Source organism: Panicum virgatum, chromosome 5N, assembly GCF_016808335.1.
Source record: "Panicum virgatum strain AP13 chromosome 5N, P.virgatum_v5, whole genome shotgun sequence".
NCBI lineage: Eukaryota > Viridiplantae > Streptophyta > Magnoliopsida > Poales > Poaceae > Panicum > Panicum virgatum.
In genome coordinates, this window is record NC_053149.1 from 45,562,771 (window position 1) to 45,579,653 (window position 16,883).

Sequence of the window (16,883 nt, forward strand, 5' to 3'; positions counted from 1 at the left end):
TCCAAAGACAGGGATTAAGAATGGAACCACGTAGCATATATCCAAGCTTCAGTGTGCAAGTATTACACTGATCAAACTAGGGAAGGTTTTATAGCTAACTAGCTAAGTACCACACTAAATCACTAAATAGTGGAACAAGCTACAAGCCTACAAATTGTACAGGTGGATATCTAATGCCAGGTGCAATCATACCTATTACCTATGTTCTGAATTTCAGCAGCTTCATCAATCTCAACTTGCTTCGGAATCCTTCTCGTTGTCGTTGGTTTTTCATGTGTCAGGATTGCCTGCACAGGCCCCTGATTCCTTTGGGGTTGAGAGTTCTGGTAGATGTAAATGCCACCTAAGAGCGATGCACAACCGCAATACAACATCAGAACACTGACATGGCACCTAATGTACAGCAGTTCATCGTTTATTCATTTGACGACAGTCTGACATGGCACCTAATGTACATCAGTTCATCGTTTATTCATTTGACGACAGTCTTTTATGCTATTACAATGTATCGCAAGAACACCTATGAACATATCACCGGGAGATCTAGTCCATCAAATTGTTGTTCTATCTTACTATAACCAAATTGGTATTAAGTTCGACTTTTTTTGTATCCGGAACAGTAAAAGGACTGCAAATCACATTTCACAAAATCACAACAAATGTTCAGATCATGAGCATACCATGAATACATGGGCCAGAATCCGAAGGGTCGTCAATGGCCGCAACGTTTTCCGCCACTCCTGCTTCTGTTGGACGCAGCAACTCCTCGTCTATGACCACCGCGGATTCGCCGGAACCGCCAGGTGATCCATCGCCACCGCCAGGTTCTCCATTAGGCTTTCCAGACGGTCTACCCGGATCGCTGTTCTCCTGGAGCCCTTTCCCTCCTGACCCGTAACTGTTTTCGCACCCTTGGCACTTGCATCTCGTGGTGCACGCAACTTGTTTCTTCAGAACCACAATTCAAGCAACGTGATTTGAGCAGCAGCACACGATCATCAGAATCAAGCAAGCAAGCAAGAGCCATCAGAGACCAATGGTTTTCCATATAGCATACCTTGAAGCACTCGCAGTAGTTTTTCTTGCATCCGGACTTGTTGCAGGTGCAGCCCTTGCCATGCACCCTCTGCTCCGCCGTCAGCGCGGAGTCCTTGGACTGGGGCGCGCCGGGCTTCGTCTTGAGTCTCATTGTCTCAACTCGGCGTGCTCCTCCACGAAGGTTCTCCTGTGCTCGCTGTTCCAGCAGCCCTTGCAGTTGCAGGCGTGAGAGCAGAAAAAGTGACCCTGGAAGCACTGGCAGTAGCTGCAACGGCAAGGACGACGGGGGGAGTTCTGATCGTGAGCTGGGCAGAGAAGAAGCAGAAGAGCGAGTAGAAGCTCACCGGATTCCTTACCGCTTGAGGCAGGTGGTCTTCTTGCAGTTGCAGCTTGGCCTCTGCTCTTTATCTTCGTCCATGGCGAGGCGATGGCCCGAGCAGAGCAACAGCAGATAGGTGCCGGCGGCCGGTCCCAGGGGCGTCCCGGGCCCAGTGCGAAATGCTAAGATGAGGTCTAGTAGTATAGTAAAATTAAACAAAAGTAACAAGTAATATATAAATGAGATATTTTAAGAATTATCGTACCTATTCTTCACTCGAAGAACTTTATTCTTTGAGTATTCTTTGAAATAAAATCTTCAATGATGCGCTCATAATCAATCTTCTCTAGCATGTCACTCTCAAGTGCTATCATAGCCAAATCATTGAGTCTTTCTTGTGTCATTGTAGAACGCAAGTAGGACTTTAGCTTCAATTTTATAAAGCTTCGTTCCGCTGATGCAACAGTCACAGGAATAGTTAACATAACTCAACGTGCAATACTTGCATTTAGAAAGCAATCATGTCGCTTCAAAAATTTTAGAATTTCAGAACAAAATTAATAGATGTATTTTAATCATCAAGACAAAAATATCAACATAATTAAACGAGGAAAGAAGAAAATAATAAGGAATTAAGTCTTACTCTTGGAATTAAGCCTTCTGCATTGTCCGTCGAGTGTCTCTCACTCTGCAACCAATTGCAATGCGGAGATGGAACAGACAACAGCAACAGCCTGCGATGGAATCGGATGGGCGGCAGGGGCTCTGGGCACTGGCACGAGCAGGTCGTACTCGCCGACGTCCGGACGCAGGGGCCGCGATGCTGAGCAGGTCTTCTACTTGGACGCGTCCGCGATGCCGCCGGCTGCGACGCGATGGCGATGACGCCAGCTGCGACACGATGGTGTTGGGCGATGCCGGCTGCGTCAGAGAGGAAACCGAAGCATCAGTTTGAGGTTTTGCGATGCGTGTGTGGGCCGAGAGGAATCAGGAATTGGAAGGCCACGATCGTTTCAACTTCTAGCAATTTGGACCTTGTTTTTCACCGAATGGCTGCAAATTCATGAAATTAAAGCCTCCTATATTACTATATGCTAAGGTGTGCTTCATATTTTAGAAGCCCTTCAAATTTGAGGGCCCGTGTGGTCGCACAGCCCACACGGGGCCCAAGGACGCCCCTGCCGGTCCCCGATGGGACGGAACTCTTCTGAGCTGACACTAGTACAACTTCCAAACCTGCATGCATTTTATTTACGGAGGCTTCCTCCTTCCAAGTTGAGTCGTAACAGCTATGGTTACTGGTAAGAGTTGGCTCCTCTTACAAATACTACAAGAATGTCATTATAGCTCGTTTTTGCTTTTTTTTCTGCACAAGATTAATTAGGTCCGTGAAGCCGAGTTTTTATCATTAGTTGGATCGTAGACAATCTAACAATTTTATTTGTAATCGATAAAGTCACCATGATGGCTTTTCCTAACAAAACAATGCCAATAACAGCTCGCTTTTGCTTTTGGCATAAGACTAATTGGGTCGACGAGGCCCAGATTTATCATTAGTTGGATCGTAGAGGATCTAACAACTTTTGATAATCAATGAAGTCACCAAGATGGCTTTTTCCTAACAAAAAATGTCATTAACAGCTTCAGGACAGTACACACGATTAGCGATTGCTGCAGCAGCAGTGCCTTCAGACTCTTCGAAGCAGGACAGCTGCAAACCCAACTACAAGGAACAGATAATATTATCCAGTGCAAGTACGATCAGATTCCTTAGTTCGGGACAAATCCATTTGATGTGATAATAAGGTAATTACAACGCAGGGAAATGGAAACCCATTCAGACAGATAGATACAACCACCCAATTGTTTTCTTTTCTTCATTGCTACAAACCTCGGCAGATACATCAGAAAGGACACTACAGACCAACCTCATGATCCACCACGGTTTCGAACCCTTCCCTGCATTGTTGATTCCCTCAATCCTCCTCCCGCGTAGGCAGAATGTCCTGACTGCGCCTCGGAGGCATCAGCGTCCATGTTTCTTACCCCCAGCACGAGGTACAGTATGCATGTTGTGCTGCGAAATCAACACATACCACGTTGGGATGCATCTTCAGGTCACGAGGACGCCATGGGACACCTTCCAGCTTACATGTGTCATTGTGCAGGGTCACCATCAGCTTCTTCATAAGAATGCTGTGAACCGGAGGATGCATCTGCCGATGGCATAGGGTCATCACCTTCCTCGCCGTCTGGAGCTTGGGCTTCAGCGTCACCCCCACTGCTGCTTGCTCGCCGCCGACTGACCACAATGATTGCCCTGCTGCGCTCAGTCAAGTACTGCATGATCGAACCACCTGACGGCATGATGAAGACCATTGTTATTGAGGCTGGAGTCCTCTCGGCTATGTCCTCTTCTCCTTCTGTGGCTCCAACACCGCTGCTGTCATCCTCAATACTGCTGCTGAACCCTGAACGCAGCATGCTCAGCAAGTCCCCAATGTCCCGCTGCTGCTCCATTCGGCGCCAATCCTGCTGCCGCTCAGGGTCTACCTCCATTGGCCTTGCCGCCGGGTGCTCCACCCTTGCGTGCTTCCTCAGCTCCTGGTAGGCACCCCTGAACTCGCATGACTCTGTAGTGCATGATCGGACCTTGGAGTTCATGTACCTCCTTGCGTCGTAGTCCTTAATGCAATCACTGACAGGCCCACGGCACAACGGGCAAGAGAGCTGGACCTGCTGCTGGCACTCACTGCACTCGGCCGCAGAATCCTTGGAGGAATCCTTGGAGGCCTTGCGGTACTGATCGTAGCAATTGGAGTGCCGCGAGCTTGTGTCACACATGAAGGGGCGGCAGCCCTTCTCATGCGAAGAGCAGACCAGCAGGACCGCATTGTGCGGGTGGTCCATGCACACAGGGCATCGGACCTCCTCCCACTCTGCAGCCTGCTTTGCAGCTGCTGCAGCAGCCGCGGAAGACTCTTCTGACCGGCGAGAACAACCACTCCGTCCATGCGATGGTGATGAGAAGTATGGAGAGGCACGAGACCGGCGGTTCTCGTAGGAGGAAACGCGGGAGCTCCTGTCCTTTGGCATAATTACCTCAAGTCAGTGAGATGCAATGGCTTGTTCGAAATTTTTTCTGGAATCCAAAGGAAAGCGGCACAGACAGAACACAGATGCAAGGTTGGTTTCTTTACTCCAAACTCTGAAAAGGAAATCACAATAGAAAGAAGAATTAATTGAATCAGATCGCAAGCAACAGCGTCCCGTATCCTTCATACACATACAATACATATACATAATGAGCAAACAAGGATTGAACAGTTCTGATTTAAACAGTATTTATCTCCTGCCTGCAGAAAAGAAACTCTGATTTAAACAGTATTCACTCATGATTCGTCGCCAAAGCAAACTCTGATTTAAACTTTTTTTTTACTAACTCTGATTTCACGCCTCTAGAAGGCGCACGCATAATCGGTAAATATCCTGTCCAGTAGTCCGATTCCCGAAGAATAAGACATGGGTAGCCACTTTGGAGGACGCCACATCTGAGAAGACTCCTCAAAATTACCAAGCTCTACGAATCGCTGCTCCTCAGGACGGGGGGGCTCACGGACGTAAGCATCTCGCAGAAGTTGATGTCCTCAACTGATCCGCTCGAGAGTCCCACAGCCGAGTAAAATTTCCCAGTAATCGCGCGCGCAGGCGCAGGTCGCGCAGCCCAACGAAGGCCCGGGCCGAATCGGCCGGGGTCAACGCCGCCGACGCCCAGATCGGCGCCGGCGGCGAGACCGCGCCCGGCGCCGCCGCTTCGACTGCGGCGCCGTGGACGGGGAGGGGATGAAGGAGGTTTTACCGTGTCCACGGGAGCCGGCGGCGGGGAGGGCAGCACCGACGGGGGCGGCGGCGGCGGCCTCGGATTCGGTCCGGGTCGCGCCGGGTAGACGCCAAGCCAGAGGCGATGGGGAGGAAGGGAAGGGAAAGGAGGAGGAAACGAGACGGGGCCAAGGGGTCCGGTCGGGTGGTGGCTCGCTCCACTTTATAGGTGGGCGTGACGTGGACGGTGACGTGGTTGGCTAGGCCCGGCTCCGCGTCGTCCCTGTTGGCCACGGCGCCGCCTCGGGTGAACCAACCTCACCGTGGGCCGGCGGGCTGGGGCCCGCCTGTCGGCTCCCGGAGCCCGGAGCGTGGGGGCGCGGCCGCGCAGGGCCCGGGGAGCGGGCGCCGGTTCGTGGATCATGTGGCGTGGTGGGACCGTGGGAGAGCGGGTGAGCCGGTGAGGTGACCGACCGACGAGGGAGGGTCCGGGCGGCGCCACGTCAGCGGCCTGGGTGTGAGTGCGACCTGCCCGGGCCTGCTCCTCTGCCGCGACGGGAACGGTAAAGCGAGCGCTGGCTACGCCTACCAGACTCTCCAGGAGCAGGATATACGACGACGTCAATGACAAGTGGGTCCCAGGCACTCAATTGCGGGCCCGGGTGGCGTGGCAGATCTATGGGTAGTTGGAGTGGGGTGTGCGCCTGGGTGAATGCGCGTTGGAAATGAGTGGGCGTGGAATAATTTCTTGTGGGGCCAGGCTCAGGGCAACGAGCGGCGGGTACGTTCGAGGGGTGGGGAGCATTTAAACTGGGGCCCCATGGGCGTCGGATGCTTTTGTTTGAACTTTTCTCCCTCGTTCTACGCACCAGGGCCCTGCTAGACGGGGAGAACGAACCTGCCGCTCGTACTGGTGCCTCCATCGTAGTTTCATGGCGAGCTTTCAAAATTCAAACTACCGACCTCCCGATAAAGCAACGGCAGAGCAACGGCACGGCGGCATTACATTGGCAAAAAAAAAGTCTTTCACTTTCGCATTCACTGACTGTTTTCACAATTAGCTTTAACTCTTGTTTTGTTATTCTGATTTATTTGAAGTCATCCCGCTTGAAGTCCGTTTAAGTCTATTGAGATTCTTTTATAGGTACTAAAATGAATTGGAGGGACCTAAATTCATAAATCACTCAAGGGTAGCTTAGGTCAGTCTCAGTGCACAATTACCTAGACTGTGAATTAGGTAACTGTATCAAATAAATTTCATGGTGACGAAACTCTCCCCATATTCTATGGAACTTCATCCTTCTCTCTCCTTGTCATATCAGCAAAACTGATGATATTTAATACTATGAAATCTCCATTGAGACTAGCCTTATGAGCATTAAAGTTACTGACATAGCACAAGAGAGAGAATGTTGAGTGTCATAGGATGTGAGAGAAAATGTCATCACCATGCGGGCATCCATAGTGTAACCGAGGTTTGAAACATCACCTTACTGACAAAGAGCAATGATGCTTCAATTTTTTTTTTCACCGTAGCGTTGAGCTATCGATGCTTAAAAGTATCGTAGGTTCCGCCTCTCAATAAAATACGAGATTTTTACTCAACTGTGTTATAGCTTTTGAATCACACAGTGCACAAACTGCGTTGGTAAGGTACTTAATCTTCAAGAAAAATAATATTCTGCCCACTTCTGGCAACTCATCATCGAGGACTGAACAAGCATCGGTGCCTAGATTTTCAAACTCAGCATCGGTTGGTGCAGTGGCAAAATCGATGCTCGAATCTTCTCTTTCCTATCCAAGCATCACTTTTTCACCCCACTGCGGGTGCTCTGACACTCCTCCGGTTTGGTTACCCCTAGTTTACAGTCTTGGTAACTGTGCGATGATACTTCCAACTGAGACTAGCCTTGAAGGAACATATTGGCCTCCCCCCTACGCCAGGGGTATCAAATTAGCATTAATTAGAAGCATAATGGTCTTTGTTCACAACATTAACTCACTTTAGTCACTACAACCAATCAGAATGTGACGAAAATGACTTAAAATAAATCACCAACATAAATCAAGGGTGACTTATGGTAACCAAACAGGACCTTACAATTCCATTCCATTAGAGTAGCTGCAGCGTATAGACCCATGGCTAGTGCTAACCTTGGACACGACATCTAGGTGCTTCATGGAACAAAACACTCCAGCGTATAGAAGCACGTTAAGTCCAGCCAGAAGCCCTCACGAGCCAGGTGGCGGAGTCACGGTAGCCAGGCAGTGTTCGCTCGAACATTCAAAATATGTTATTTTATTTGTAGCACTCGGTGCAAAATGAAGCTGCGAGGCTAACGTGAGGCTTCGTAACACCCTTCTCTCCCCGCGTATGGATATAGAGGATCTTTGTCAGAAGCTCCAGAGCACCTCCTAAATTCCAATGCTGGAGCTGCTCTTACAGGAGTGGATCCAGCTTACAGCTATATTCTTCTTTCTCTTCTCTAACCTTCTTTCTCTTCTTCTTTTTCTCGCTTCACTTTCTCCACCTTTAGCTCCCCCATCCTAGTGGAAGTGGTAGCCGATAGGGGAGCTCGAGCCCCCTTTGCCCCCCCTTAGAGCCCCTAGCCCCCTTAATATCCACCACAGCCGGTGGCACCACAATGGTGAGGATTGGGAGCATGTCGCTGTTGGTCATCATCGACGCGAAGTGAAGTGCAAAACTCATAGTGTTGACAATTAGCACTACCACAACAGCAAGCATGGCTATCCATGGTACAGTTGGATAGTGTCCAATCTATCTAGCTCGTGTATTGGCTGGCTGGCAGTGTGGCAGTGGATGCTTCAACTTGTTACTAGCTCTCCTTTTTAGTGCTAGAAGCAGAAGCTAGTGCATGTTGGCTCTGGTTGCATGCTACTCGATGGATCAGTACGTACGCAGGGGTGGATCGAAGCAGAAGCTAGTGCATGTTGGCTCTAGTTGCATGCTACTCGATGGATCAGTACGTACGCAGGGGTGGATCGAAGCAGAAGCTAGTGCATGTTGGCTCTGGTTGCATGCTACTCGATGGATCAGTACGTACGCAGGGGTGGATCCAGCTCACAGCAATAAGGGAGTTGAAGCCTTCTTTTTTTCTCTTTTCTCACCTCCTTTCTCCTCTTCTTCTTCTTCTCCCTTCACTTCTCCGTTTTTAACTCCGCTTATTTCTAATAGAGGTGGCAGCTAGTATGGGGGCTCGAGCCCCCCTGGACTCCTTTAGATCCGCCACTGACTTCATAGCGTATATTCTTATGATACCATGGAACGTGGGTATGCATATCGGTTTATCATTTATTCATCGGTGGTCTCCCATTTGCCTCCTCAACTAGACATTAGGGCGCAGTAATGATCCGTGTGTTTAAGAGTTTGACCAAACTCAAAGCATAAACCATCTTGCCAGCCTTTGTTGTGTCAAAATAGTTTTCTTCAATAAGAATATACTACTATCCAGTAGTCTAATGAAAAGCTACGCGTATGATTGGTCGCCACACTGTTAATGTACCCTTTTGGAGCTTCTGCATCTACGGTTCCCTTTGACACAACTTTATGGGCAGCTTTATATGAACTTGTGCCAAACGGGTGCTTTGCTAGCAGCTTCATCCATGAAGCATCTGGTGAAGTTGTTTCCAGCTTACACTGGGGCGGAGCAGCCAGAAATCATAGCTTCGCCCAGCTTCTCCTGCAGGCCCACATTTCACCAAATAATTTTGAGAACAGTTTCAACTTCATCAAAGAAACTGCTTCACCAGAAAAGCTGCTTCAGGAGAAGCTGAAACTATGCCAAACAGGGCCTAAATGTTCCCGCTGTCTTTTTGTCACTGAAATCAGAGTATGTGAACTACAACTTGTAACATAGTCACCTTTTTTTTACAAGCATACACGAGCTTTATTAATTCAAGATGGATACATCGTTTATTATAAACTCACGAATGATACTAGGGGGCTCATCGTCCCATATTTGTCGTTGCTTGCAAAGCTCGTCTTGCCAACTCGTGTGCAACGCCATTTGAGTCTCTACTGCAATGCTCAATAGAAATCTCCTGAAACCATGACCAGAGAGTAATACATTCATCGTAAATGGCAGCCGCCAAATTTGCTGAAAAACCTCCTTCCTTCATAATCTCCACAACTTCCATGCAATCTAACTGCACGACAATTCTATTGCTTCAAATGTTTTGGGCTAACAAAAGACCTTGCTTCAGTGCATATACTTTAGTCATAGGCGCATCTATCACATGGCCACATGGGGAACAAAACTGTGTGCAACAACAATCACCCCCCCCCCCCCCCCTGAGTGGTCTCGAATTACAACTCCTATGCTTCCGTACCCGACATCCTCATCAAATGATGCATCAACATTTACCTTAATTATGCCTTCTAGAGGTTTTTGCCATCCCATATGCACCTTTTTGCTCCCTTCTTGAAAGCTAGCTTATAGTTTCTATTTAGTGCAGCAATTGAGAGGGCCGATCTGGAGGGTCTTTGAATATTTTCACCGTGAACAAACTGCCGACGTCCCCGCCAGATGTACGAGCCCCTAGTTAAGATGATCTCCGCCAGGCCAACGTCCATCGAACAGACTTGTTCACCTATCCGAATTATCTCCTCTAGGACGACCGAACCCGATCTATCGACGTCAATAGACTGGGCAGCCAAATCCCAGACGCTCAAGGCCCTCCAGACCTCCTCAGCTCTTCCACACGTAAAGAGTATATGCTTGATATCTTCAGCTTCGTTCGGGCACAGAGGGCAACCTCCTGTGTTTTTTATATAGCGGTTTGCAAGGATAGTCCGACCTGGGATCAGTCTGTGTAGAGCACGCCATCCAAAAATCCTGATCCTCCCTGGAATCTGCAGTTTCCACAATTTCTTCCACACTTGATTTCTTCCCACACTGCCAGCTTGCAAGGCATAGTGTCTCTACCCATAATTTTCCTCCCATTGACAGTGATATGTTGATCGGACTGAAAATAATCCATTCTGGTTTTAATGCCACGCCACGACATCCTCCCTTCCGCTAGTTATAGGGATCCGGATCCGTAGAATCCTTGATGCACCAACTGACCAAAAAATTGATCTCACCAAATCTTCATCCCACGTCATGTTTACTGCATTTATAAGCTCACCAAATGTTGTACCCTCTCGGTGTTAGAATCTTTAAATTGTGACTCCCTGGAATCCAGTGATCATCCCAGATATTTATTTGGGTGCCATCTCCTACTCTCCATATATAGTCTTTCTTGAAACATTGGAGACCCGCCATCACACTTTGCCATGTATAAGAACTTCCATTTTTGAGCTGTGCATTAAGCAATCTTCCATTAGGATAATATCTTGCTCTAAGTACCTTTGCACACAAAAAATCTGGTTCGCTGAGTAATCTCCAAGCCTGCTTTGCAAGCATTGTAACATAGTCACCTTCTACCAGTGTTCTTATCCTAATATATTTGAGGTGTATGCAACTGGTGAGCACCGGCGGAGCCTCTTTGGGCCTTAGTGGGCTCCGGCCCCCTTGTCCTGGAAAAAATTCCAATGGATCCTGCATGGTGCTCATGCATGAAGGATGGTAGCCTATATTTACTGCATACACATTACTCTTACACATCTGCATGGCTGGATGAATGTATATTTCTCATGTATTTAATTTCATCAAGTAGTTCATTTGGTTTGTCTGGATATTATTAGTACTACTGCACACTGGGGTTGGTAACGGATCATGACCCTTGTGGTCTCTTCACAATCTAGCTTGATCCTTATATAGTTTTAGCTCAAAAAAAAAAAAAAGAGCCCGGCCCTTAGATATCTAGCTCAAATTTTAAGACCTTTAACCACCCCTATGACCCTATGCACACCAGTGCCTGTCCGTATTAGTACCAATTAGTTAATCATCAGTTTTGTCTTTTCTTTCTTGCTTCTAAAGTCTAAACCTGAAGATTGACGGCTAGGTCCGCCACTGGTTGCGATATCACCATAGCATACATGGTAAAGTTGTATACGAGGTATTTCATAAGCCTCTGCTCCTACCTATTATCTACAGTCAACCAGTCACCCATTTTACCTGAGTAATATGGACTGTTGAGTACCATATTCATCGAGAGTTCTTTTTGGTGATTGTTATGGTGGATTATGGGCGTTCTTGGGTTGAATTTGTCCATGGGCCTGTGGGCCCATCAAAGGCCCAACGGTGGGCGGTTAGGCCAGCCAGCTCGATGACGGCCGGGAGGGATAACACACGCGGCCCCACCACCACCAGCATTGCAGTCGCCGCGCAATGGAGCTCGGAGGCGGAGGGCGACGAAGCGCCGGCGACCGTGTCCGGCGGCAGCTGCAGTCGGTGGGGCGATTGGCGGCTTACCTCGGCGGCGGCTTCCTCCTCCTCTCCGCCGCCGCCTCGGTCGGCGTCCGCTCCCTCCGCGCCCTCTCCGACGCCAACCAGGTTCGCGCGAGCCCTTCAATCCTTTCGTTTTTGCTGCCGCCTGCCATGCGACTCACTGACCCCAGCACCTTGTCAGAGGAAGTTCGCTACGCCGTGCGGTGCCTGCGAGGGGAAGGGGACCTACGCGTGCAGGCTCTGCCGGGGAAGCGCCACCATCGAGTGGTCTCCGATGCACGATCCGGTGTTCGTCAATCCATGCCTCTGCCCTACCTGCGATGGGACCAGGTTAACCCCCTTCTGCAGGATTATCTGTTTCGGTCGCTGCTGTTGGATTCCTGCCATCCTTGTGGTAATGTGGTTATGATATGGATCCCCCCCCTCCCCCTCCCCCCCCCCCCCCCCCCCCCCTTTTTTTTTCAGGGTGCAACGCTGCTTGAACTGCCTGGGAAGAGGTTGCGCTTGAAGATGCAAGGTGCTTATCTTGATAGGTGACCTTTTCTCGCACTGTCAGTTTTCGCTCTTGATGGAGATGGTAGATAGTTGGGGAGTTGCAATTAAGAGTTACAGTTGAATGTTAGCCGTTAACGAGTAAAGCAAATCTGATTTGTTTTGCTGTTAGGGTCTACTTGACGGATGATTAAATTGAGTGTTTATTTTTTCTGGTAATTCCTGGCTAGGGAACAGAAAATGCGCTTCCAAGGTCCAACTAAAACTAAGAGATCAACTGGTGAAAGTGAAGTTACTTTCATGCACCCTTTGCAGGCTTTGCTAAATTTGAGAGGGAATGAACTTCCCCTCATGTAGTCATGTGCCAGAAGCACAGATTTCAGTTGTTTCAAGGATAGATGTAGATATAGTTGTGATGGAGTCCCTCCTATCGACCATGTGGACAAGCCAAGATCACGGAGGCAATGATTTGTTTTTTGAATGTAAATTGAAGACCAATATAAGATCTTAACCAGCTGATATCCTTTTTTTTCCTCGTTCTTAGTGGAGTCAGGGGTGGAGCTGCAGCTTCTCACTGGGTCCGCCGACCCCAACGAATTTTGTAAAATGCAAAGGAAATCACTGTTCATACTTGTTAATAGTGCTTGATGACCCGTTGTTTGATAGACATGACTCCGGTGAACTTGTGCCTGGCTTCGCCCCTGGTCAGAATGTCTCTTTGTCTCTGGGATTTGGCCAATTAATCTGAGTCTGATGTGTGAATTCTTAAGGACCTCATCTCTGAGATAAAGAAGCTAACATGGTGAAGGAAATGAAAGATGCCCTGTTCAACTAATACTGACAGGAACCTTATCTCTTGTTTTCAGACTTGAAGGTGTAGACACAAAGTATTGGTCGTGCCAGAATAGTCTGAACAATGTTGTCTAGTGTCTGGAAAGAAAATTAATATAGCAATCCTGTCTGCAAGATGAACAAATTCCACATGGAAGCCGTCAGGCGTTTAGTGGCATTACAACATGAGGAGCCACATCAACCATGAATAAACAATTTAGTGTAGGCTGCAGACTATGAGATAAACATCACACAGATATGACATTCTGTTCTGATATTGTAACTTAAGAACCTTGTTCTTTCCTCTTCCATTTTTTGTTTAATGCAGATGTGTTCCTTGGGTGGTTCATTCAGCAAAGTCATACAGATGTCCACACTTCTATTCTTTGTGCTGACATCAGTTATTCGGTTGCATTTTCTAAAATGCTGCGTTGCATAAAGTATGCCATTGTGTGCCCTCCAAACAATTTTTGTTCTGCTTGCATTCCTGTCTTAAGATGTTTCTGAAGTTCCCCAAAAATGATAGAGTTTTTCTTTTTGTTTGGAAACTATAACAGGGGTTCCTATAGTGCAAGTATGCAGTTTGACCTGCCAACCAGTGACATCAAAAAATTATTGCCCGCATTGTTCATGGTAACCTCCTTTTGATACCTATGTATGATATTGCTTCAACTTGGCTTATTTTGTGAGGTGTGAGCAACTCCTCGCTCTGTTCGTTTGGCTTGTCAGCCAGCAGTACTGTTCTCTCATACTAAATCAGCAGCAGTCACCAACCAGTCAGCAGTACTGTTCTTTTATAACAAATCAGCACCAGCCACAATCATGGGCCTGGTGGTGCCTGGTGGTCAACTGTTCTTGGATTCTGCCAGGCGTGTATGGCTGAAGATAAGTATCTTCCACCCTGAAGTGTCATGTGTTCCCCATGCATCTAATCTTGCAACCAGAAAGATGCCGTACAAACGTGTGCAGCTTATCTTGAACAAAAGGGTCGCCCTGTGGTTTGCAGTTATAATCTATGTGTCTTGCAGTTGCAGAAAGCTCTTCTTCGCTTCTTTTTAGTCTACTTGCCTGTGAACCTAATAAACCCAAGCTTAAGTGTGCTGGTAGTCATTTTGCTTGTACAATGTAACTGCAAAATTGGTTGGTGATGTTGGCCTTGGCCCTCGAAAAAACTAAGGGGCATGGTGCACCGTGCACGTACCAGCAAGTACTAGCCACATGAATCACTGGTTTTTTTTTTTCATTCACAAGTAAGGCACCCTTTGGTAGAGCTCTTGCAACAGCTCCGCCGCCGACCTCAGGAGGAGCTCTACCAAATGACCAACGTCAAAACTGCTTCAAGATTGAAGCATATGGAAATTATTTCTCTCTCTCTATCCTCTTTCTCCCTCCCAGAAGAAGAACACCAGAAGCTGGTGAAGCCACAAATTGTGGCTCCTTGGGCTCCGGATCCTACGTGCTACATTGCTAGAGTCTGGAGCTATCACAAAAAGGCCCTAGTTAAGTACATATACTAAAGGGCCAAGAATCGGAGCAAGCTCATGAGTCGTGGCCCCACGTGGGGCCCATGCACTGTTCATGCAGGCCCCACATACTATTCACGTGGGGCCCACGTACTATTCAGCGCGGGACCCACGTGGGACCCATGTACTATTCAGGCGGGACCCACGTGGGACCCACGATTCTATTAAGTTAGTCTCTTTATCTTAAAAAAATATTTTCCTCCCATTATTTGACAATACAAAATATATTTAACTACTTCCTACATACAAAAATAATAACTAAACTTTGTATACTATATTTACATGTGGTAGTTGTACTACTTCTTGGGTTTTGATTTCCCTCCGTAAACCCACAAAATATAATTAAACTGTTCATTCATTTCTAATCTTACTTTTTTTCCTACTAAAGTAATTAAACTATACCTACTGACACAAAAAAAATTCCTAAGGAAAAATTACCTGTACCTCTATACTACAATGCTTGAGATTGGCGCGCTCTCAGTCAAAACTACTATGCCCGCTTTACTGTAATTTTTAGATCTAACTCAATACATCGATACGATGTTCCTTCGAACATAGTAACGGATAATATCTTTCTATTAATATTTTAGATCCACGTTTTTGGTACAGGCGCGCGTAGCGCGCCAACCTGACTAGTTGTTTTGAAAGGCCCTAGTCTCCCGAGCCTTTGAGCAAATATAATAAATTGGAGGAAGATACACCTATGAATTTGTTTTTTTTCGAAACAGGGTTAACCCGGCTTTTAAAGAAAATGTATTACAAAGTAGCGACGACTGGGTAGACCAGATCGTTCAGAAACAAAGAAAAGAGAAAAAAAGAAGGCCTAAACAGCCTGATTACAAAAGGTTCTCATCCACTACGACAGTCTTCATTTTCTCCAGAAACGACTCCACCCAGCTCTTGACTTGGGCAGCTAACTCCTCCAATCTGCTATGGTCAATACCCCTCAACAGTACCTTCCACTTCTGCAGGAAAGAATGTATTTTAAAGAGAATGTCAGAAGGACAGCGCACAAATTGCCCCGCTAAGGTTCGTTTATTGCGAATGGTCCAAAGAGCCCACATAACTACAGCCAGAAGAAAAACTTTTGTATTATTGTTCAAACACCCCACAAGAAGCCAATGATAAAAAATAAAATCCTGCAAACTAATCGGGCTTCTATCCCACCCCAGAGCTTCCTTGAAGCAAGCCCAAGTGAATCTAGCAGTGATGCAATCAAAGAAAATATGATCCCCTGTTTCAAGCCTTCCACACAAGTTACACCGGGCATTTCCTTTCCAACCTCTCTTCCTCAGTTCCACCCCTGTCTGCAACCTATCTTGTACTGCTAACCACACAAAGACTTTTAATTTCATTGGTAATCTGCTACTCCACACTCTTTGCATCTGTGTATTCACCCCCCTATGCAGCTTGGCTCTGTACATTGACCTTGTGGAGTAATTGCCAGCCTTTTCATGGACCCAAAAGATTTGATCTTCATCATCATTCAAACTTATCTCTCCTAACATTTCTAACATATCCTCCCATTGTCTGACTTCTGCTACTCCGAGAGATCTTCTGAAAGGTATCCTCCATTCTCCCCCCACTCTGTAGTCATTAACTGTGCAATTTTTAGTATAGCTGAAATCATACAATTTAGGGAAGACTAGCTTAAGAGGAATCGGTCTAATCCAAACATCCTCCCAGAATCTAACACTTTTGCCATTATTTACAGAAAAGCTAGCTCCCCAATCCATCAGATGTTTAATCTTGTTGAGTCCTTTCCAAAAGTAGGATCCTTTGTTCCCCTTGCAAATAGAGATCGGTTTGCCCTTTAGGTACTTGTTCCTAAGGAGTTGACAGCAGAAATCTCCCTCATCATTTCTATATAATCTCCACACCCATTTTAGGAGAAGAGCTTCATTTAACAATCTAGTATTGGTGATCCCAAGACCACCAAAATCCTTAGGTAAGCAAACATTCTCCCATTTGATCATGTGGTATTTAAACTTAATACAATCCCCCCGCCAGAAAAATTGACTCATGACCGAGTCCATTTGTGCATGGACCCCCTCGTGAATATTAAAGATGCCCATCATGTATGTAGGCATACTGCTGAGAACATAATTTGTCAGCACAAGGCGCCCTCCTGAAGAAAGAAGTTTGCCTTTCCAAGGTTGTAATTTTTTCCTCATTTTGTCCACTATACTTTTGAAGGCTTCACTGTGTAGTGCTGTATCACTAATTGGGAAGCCAAGGTACTTCATGGGCATACTGCCTAGCTTACAGTTCAGCCAATTGGCAATGTCTTGTTGTTCCTGTGACTCATAACCAAAGGCTACCACTTCACTCTTGTGATAATTGATCTTGAGTCCTGTCATCCATTCAAAACAGTATAGTAGAAATTTCAGGTTTCTGACTGAGTCCTTGTCTCCTTCCATGAGTATGACAGTGTCATCTGCATATTGGAGATGTGTAAGCCCCCCTTGGATCAAATGTGGGACCACCCCTCTGATTAAACCTTGTTTT

General features: G+C 47.0%; 3 protein-coding genes and 1 long non-coding RNA gene across 5 annotated transcripts; 2 read left to right on the forward strand and 2 right to left on the reverse strand.

Annotated features, from left to right (window-relative positions):
• Window positions 1-18: 18 nt before the first annotated feature.
• LOC120673046 lies at window positions 19-1,533 on the reverse strand. 2 transcript variants are annotated; one of them, XM_039953731.1, is made up of 4 exons: window positions 1,395-1,533; window positions 1,058-1,303; window positions 681-948; window positions 19-343 (listed from the first exon to the last, which is right to left on the reverse strand). In XM_039953731.1, exons 2-4 carry the CDS (start codon window positions 1,187-1,189, stop codon window positions 171-173), a joined length of 573 nt encoding a protein of 190 aa, XP_039809665.1. In that variant the 5' UTR covers window positions 1,190-1,303; window positions 1,395-1,533; the 3' UTR covers window positions 19-170. The 2 variants fall into 2 exon arrangements, with proteins under 2 accessions (XP_039809665.1, XP_039809666.1); XM_039953732.1 differs by having other exon boundaries at window positions 1,058-1,517.
• A 1,566-nt stretch (window positions 1,534-3,099) lies between these two features.
• On the reverse strand, window positions 3,100-5,383 carry LOC120673035. Its single transcript, XM_039953720.1, has 2 exons — window positions 5,217-5,383; window positions 3,100-4,565 (listed from the first exon to the last, which is right to left on the reverse strand). Exon 2 carries the CDS (start codon window positions 4,451-4,453, stop codon window positions 3,515-3,517), a length of 939 nt encoding a protein of 312 aa, XP_039809654.1. The 5' UTR covers window positions 4,454-4,565; window positions 5,217-5,383; the 3' UTR covers window positions 3,100-3,514.
• A 5,765-nt stretch (window positions 5,384-11,148) lies between these two features.
• LOC120673051 (protein SPA, chloroplastic-like) lies at window positions 11,149-12,552 on the forward strand. Its single transcript, XM_039953739.1, has 3 exons — window positions 11,149-11,634; window positions 11,711-11,859; window positions 11,995-12,552. The coding sequence occupies exons 1-3, from the start codon at window positions 11,470-11,472 to the stop codon at window positions 12,035-12,037; spliced, it is 357 nt and encodes a 118-aa protein (XP_039809673.1). The 5' UTR covers window positions 11,149-11,469; the 3' UTR covers window positions 12,038-12,552.
• A 335-nt stretch (window positions 12,553-12,887) lies between these two features.
• Window positions 12,888-13,889, forward strand: LOC120673061. The gene is made up of 2 exons (XR_005674490.1): window positions 12,888-13,292; window positions 13,410-13,889. It is a non-coding gene; the product is annotated as an uncharacterized LOC120673061 (long non-coding RNA).
• Window positions 13,890-16,883: the final 2,994 nt, after the last annotated feature.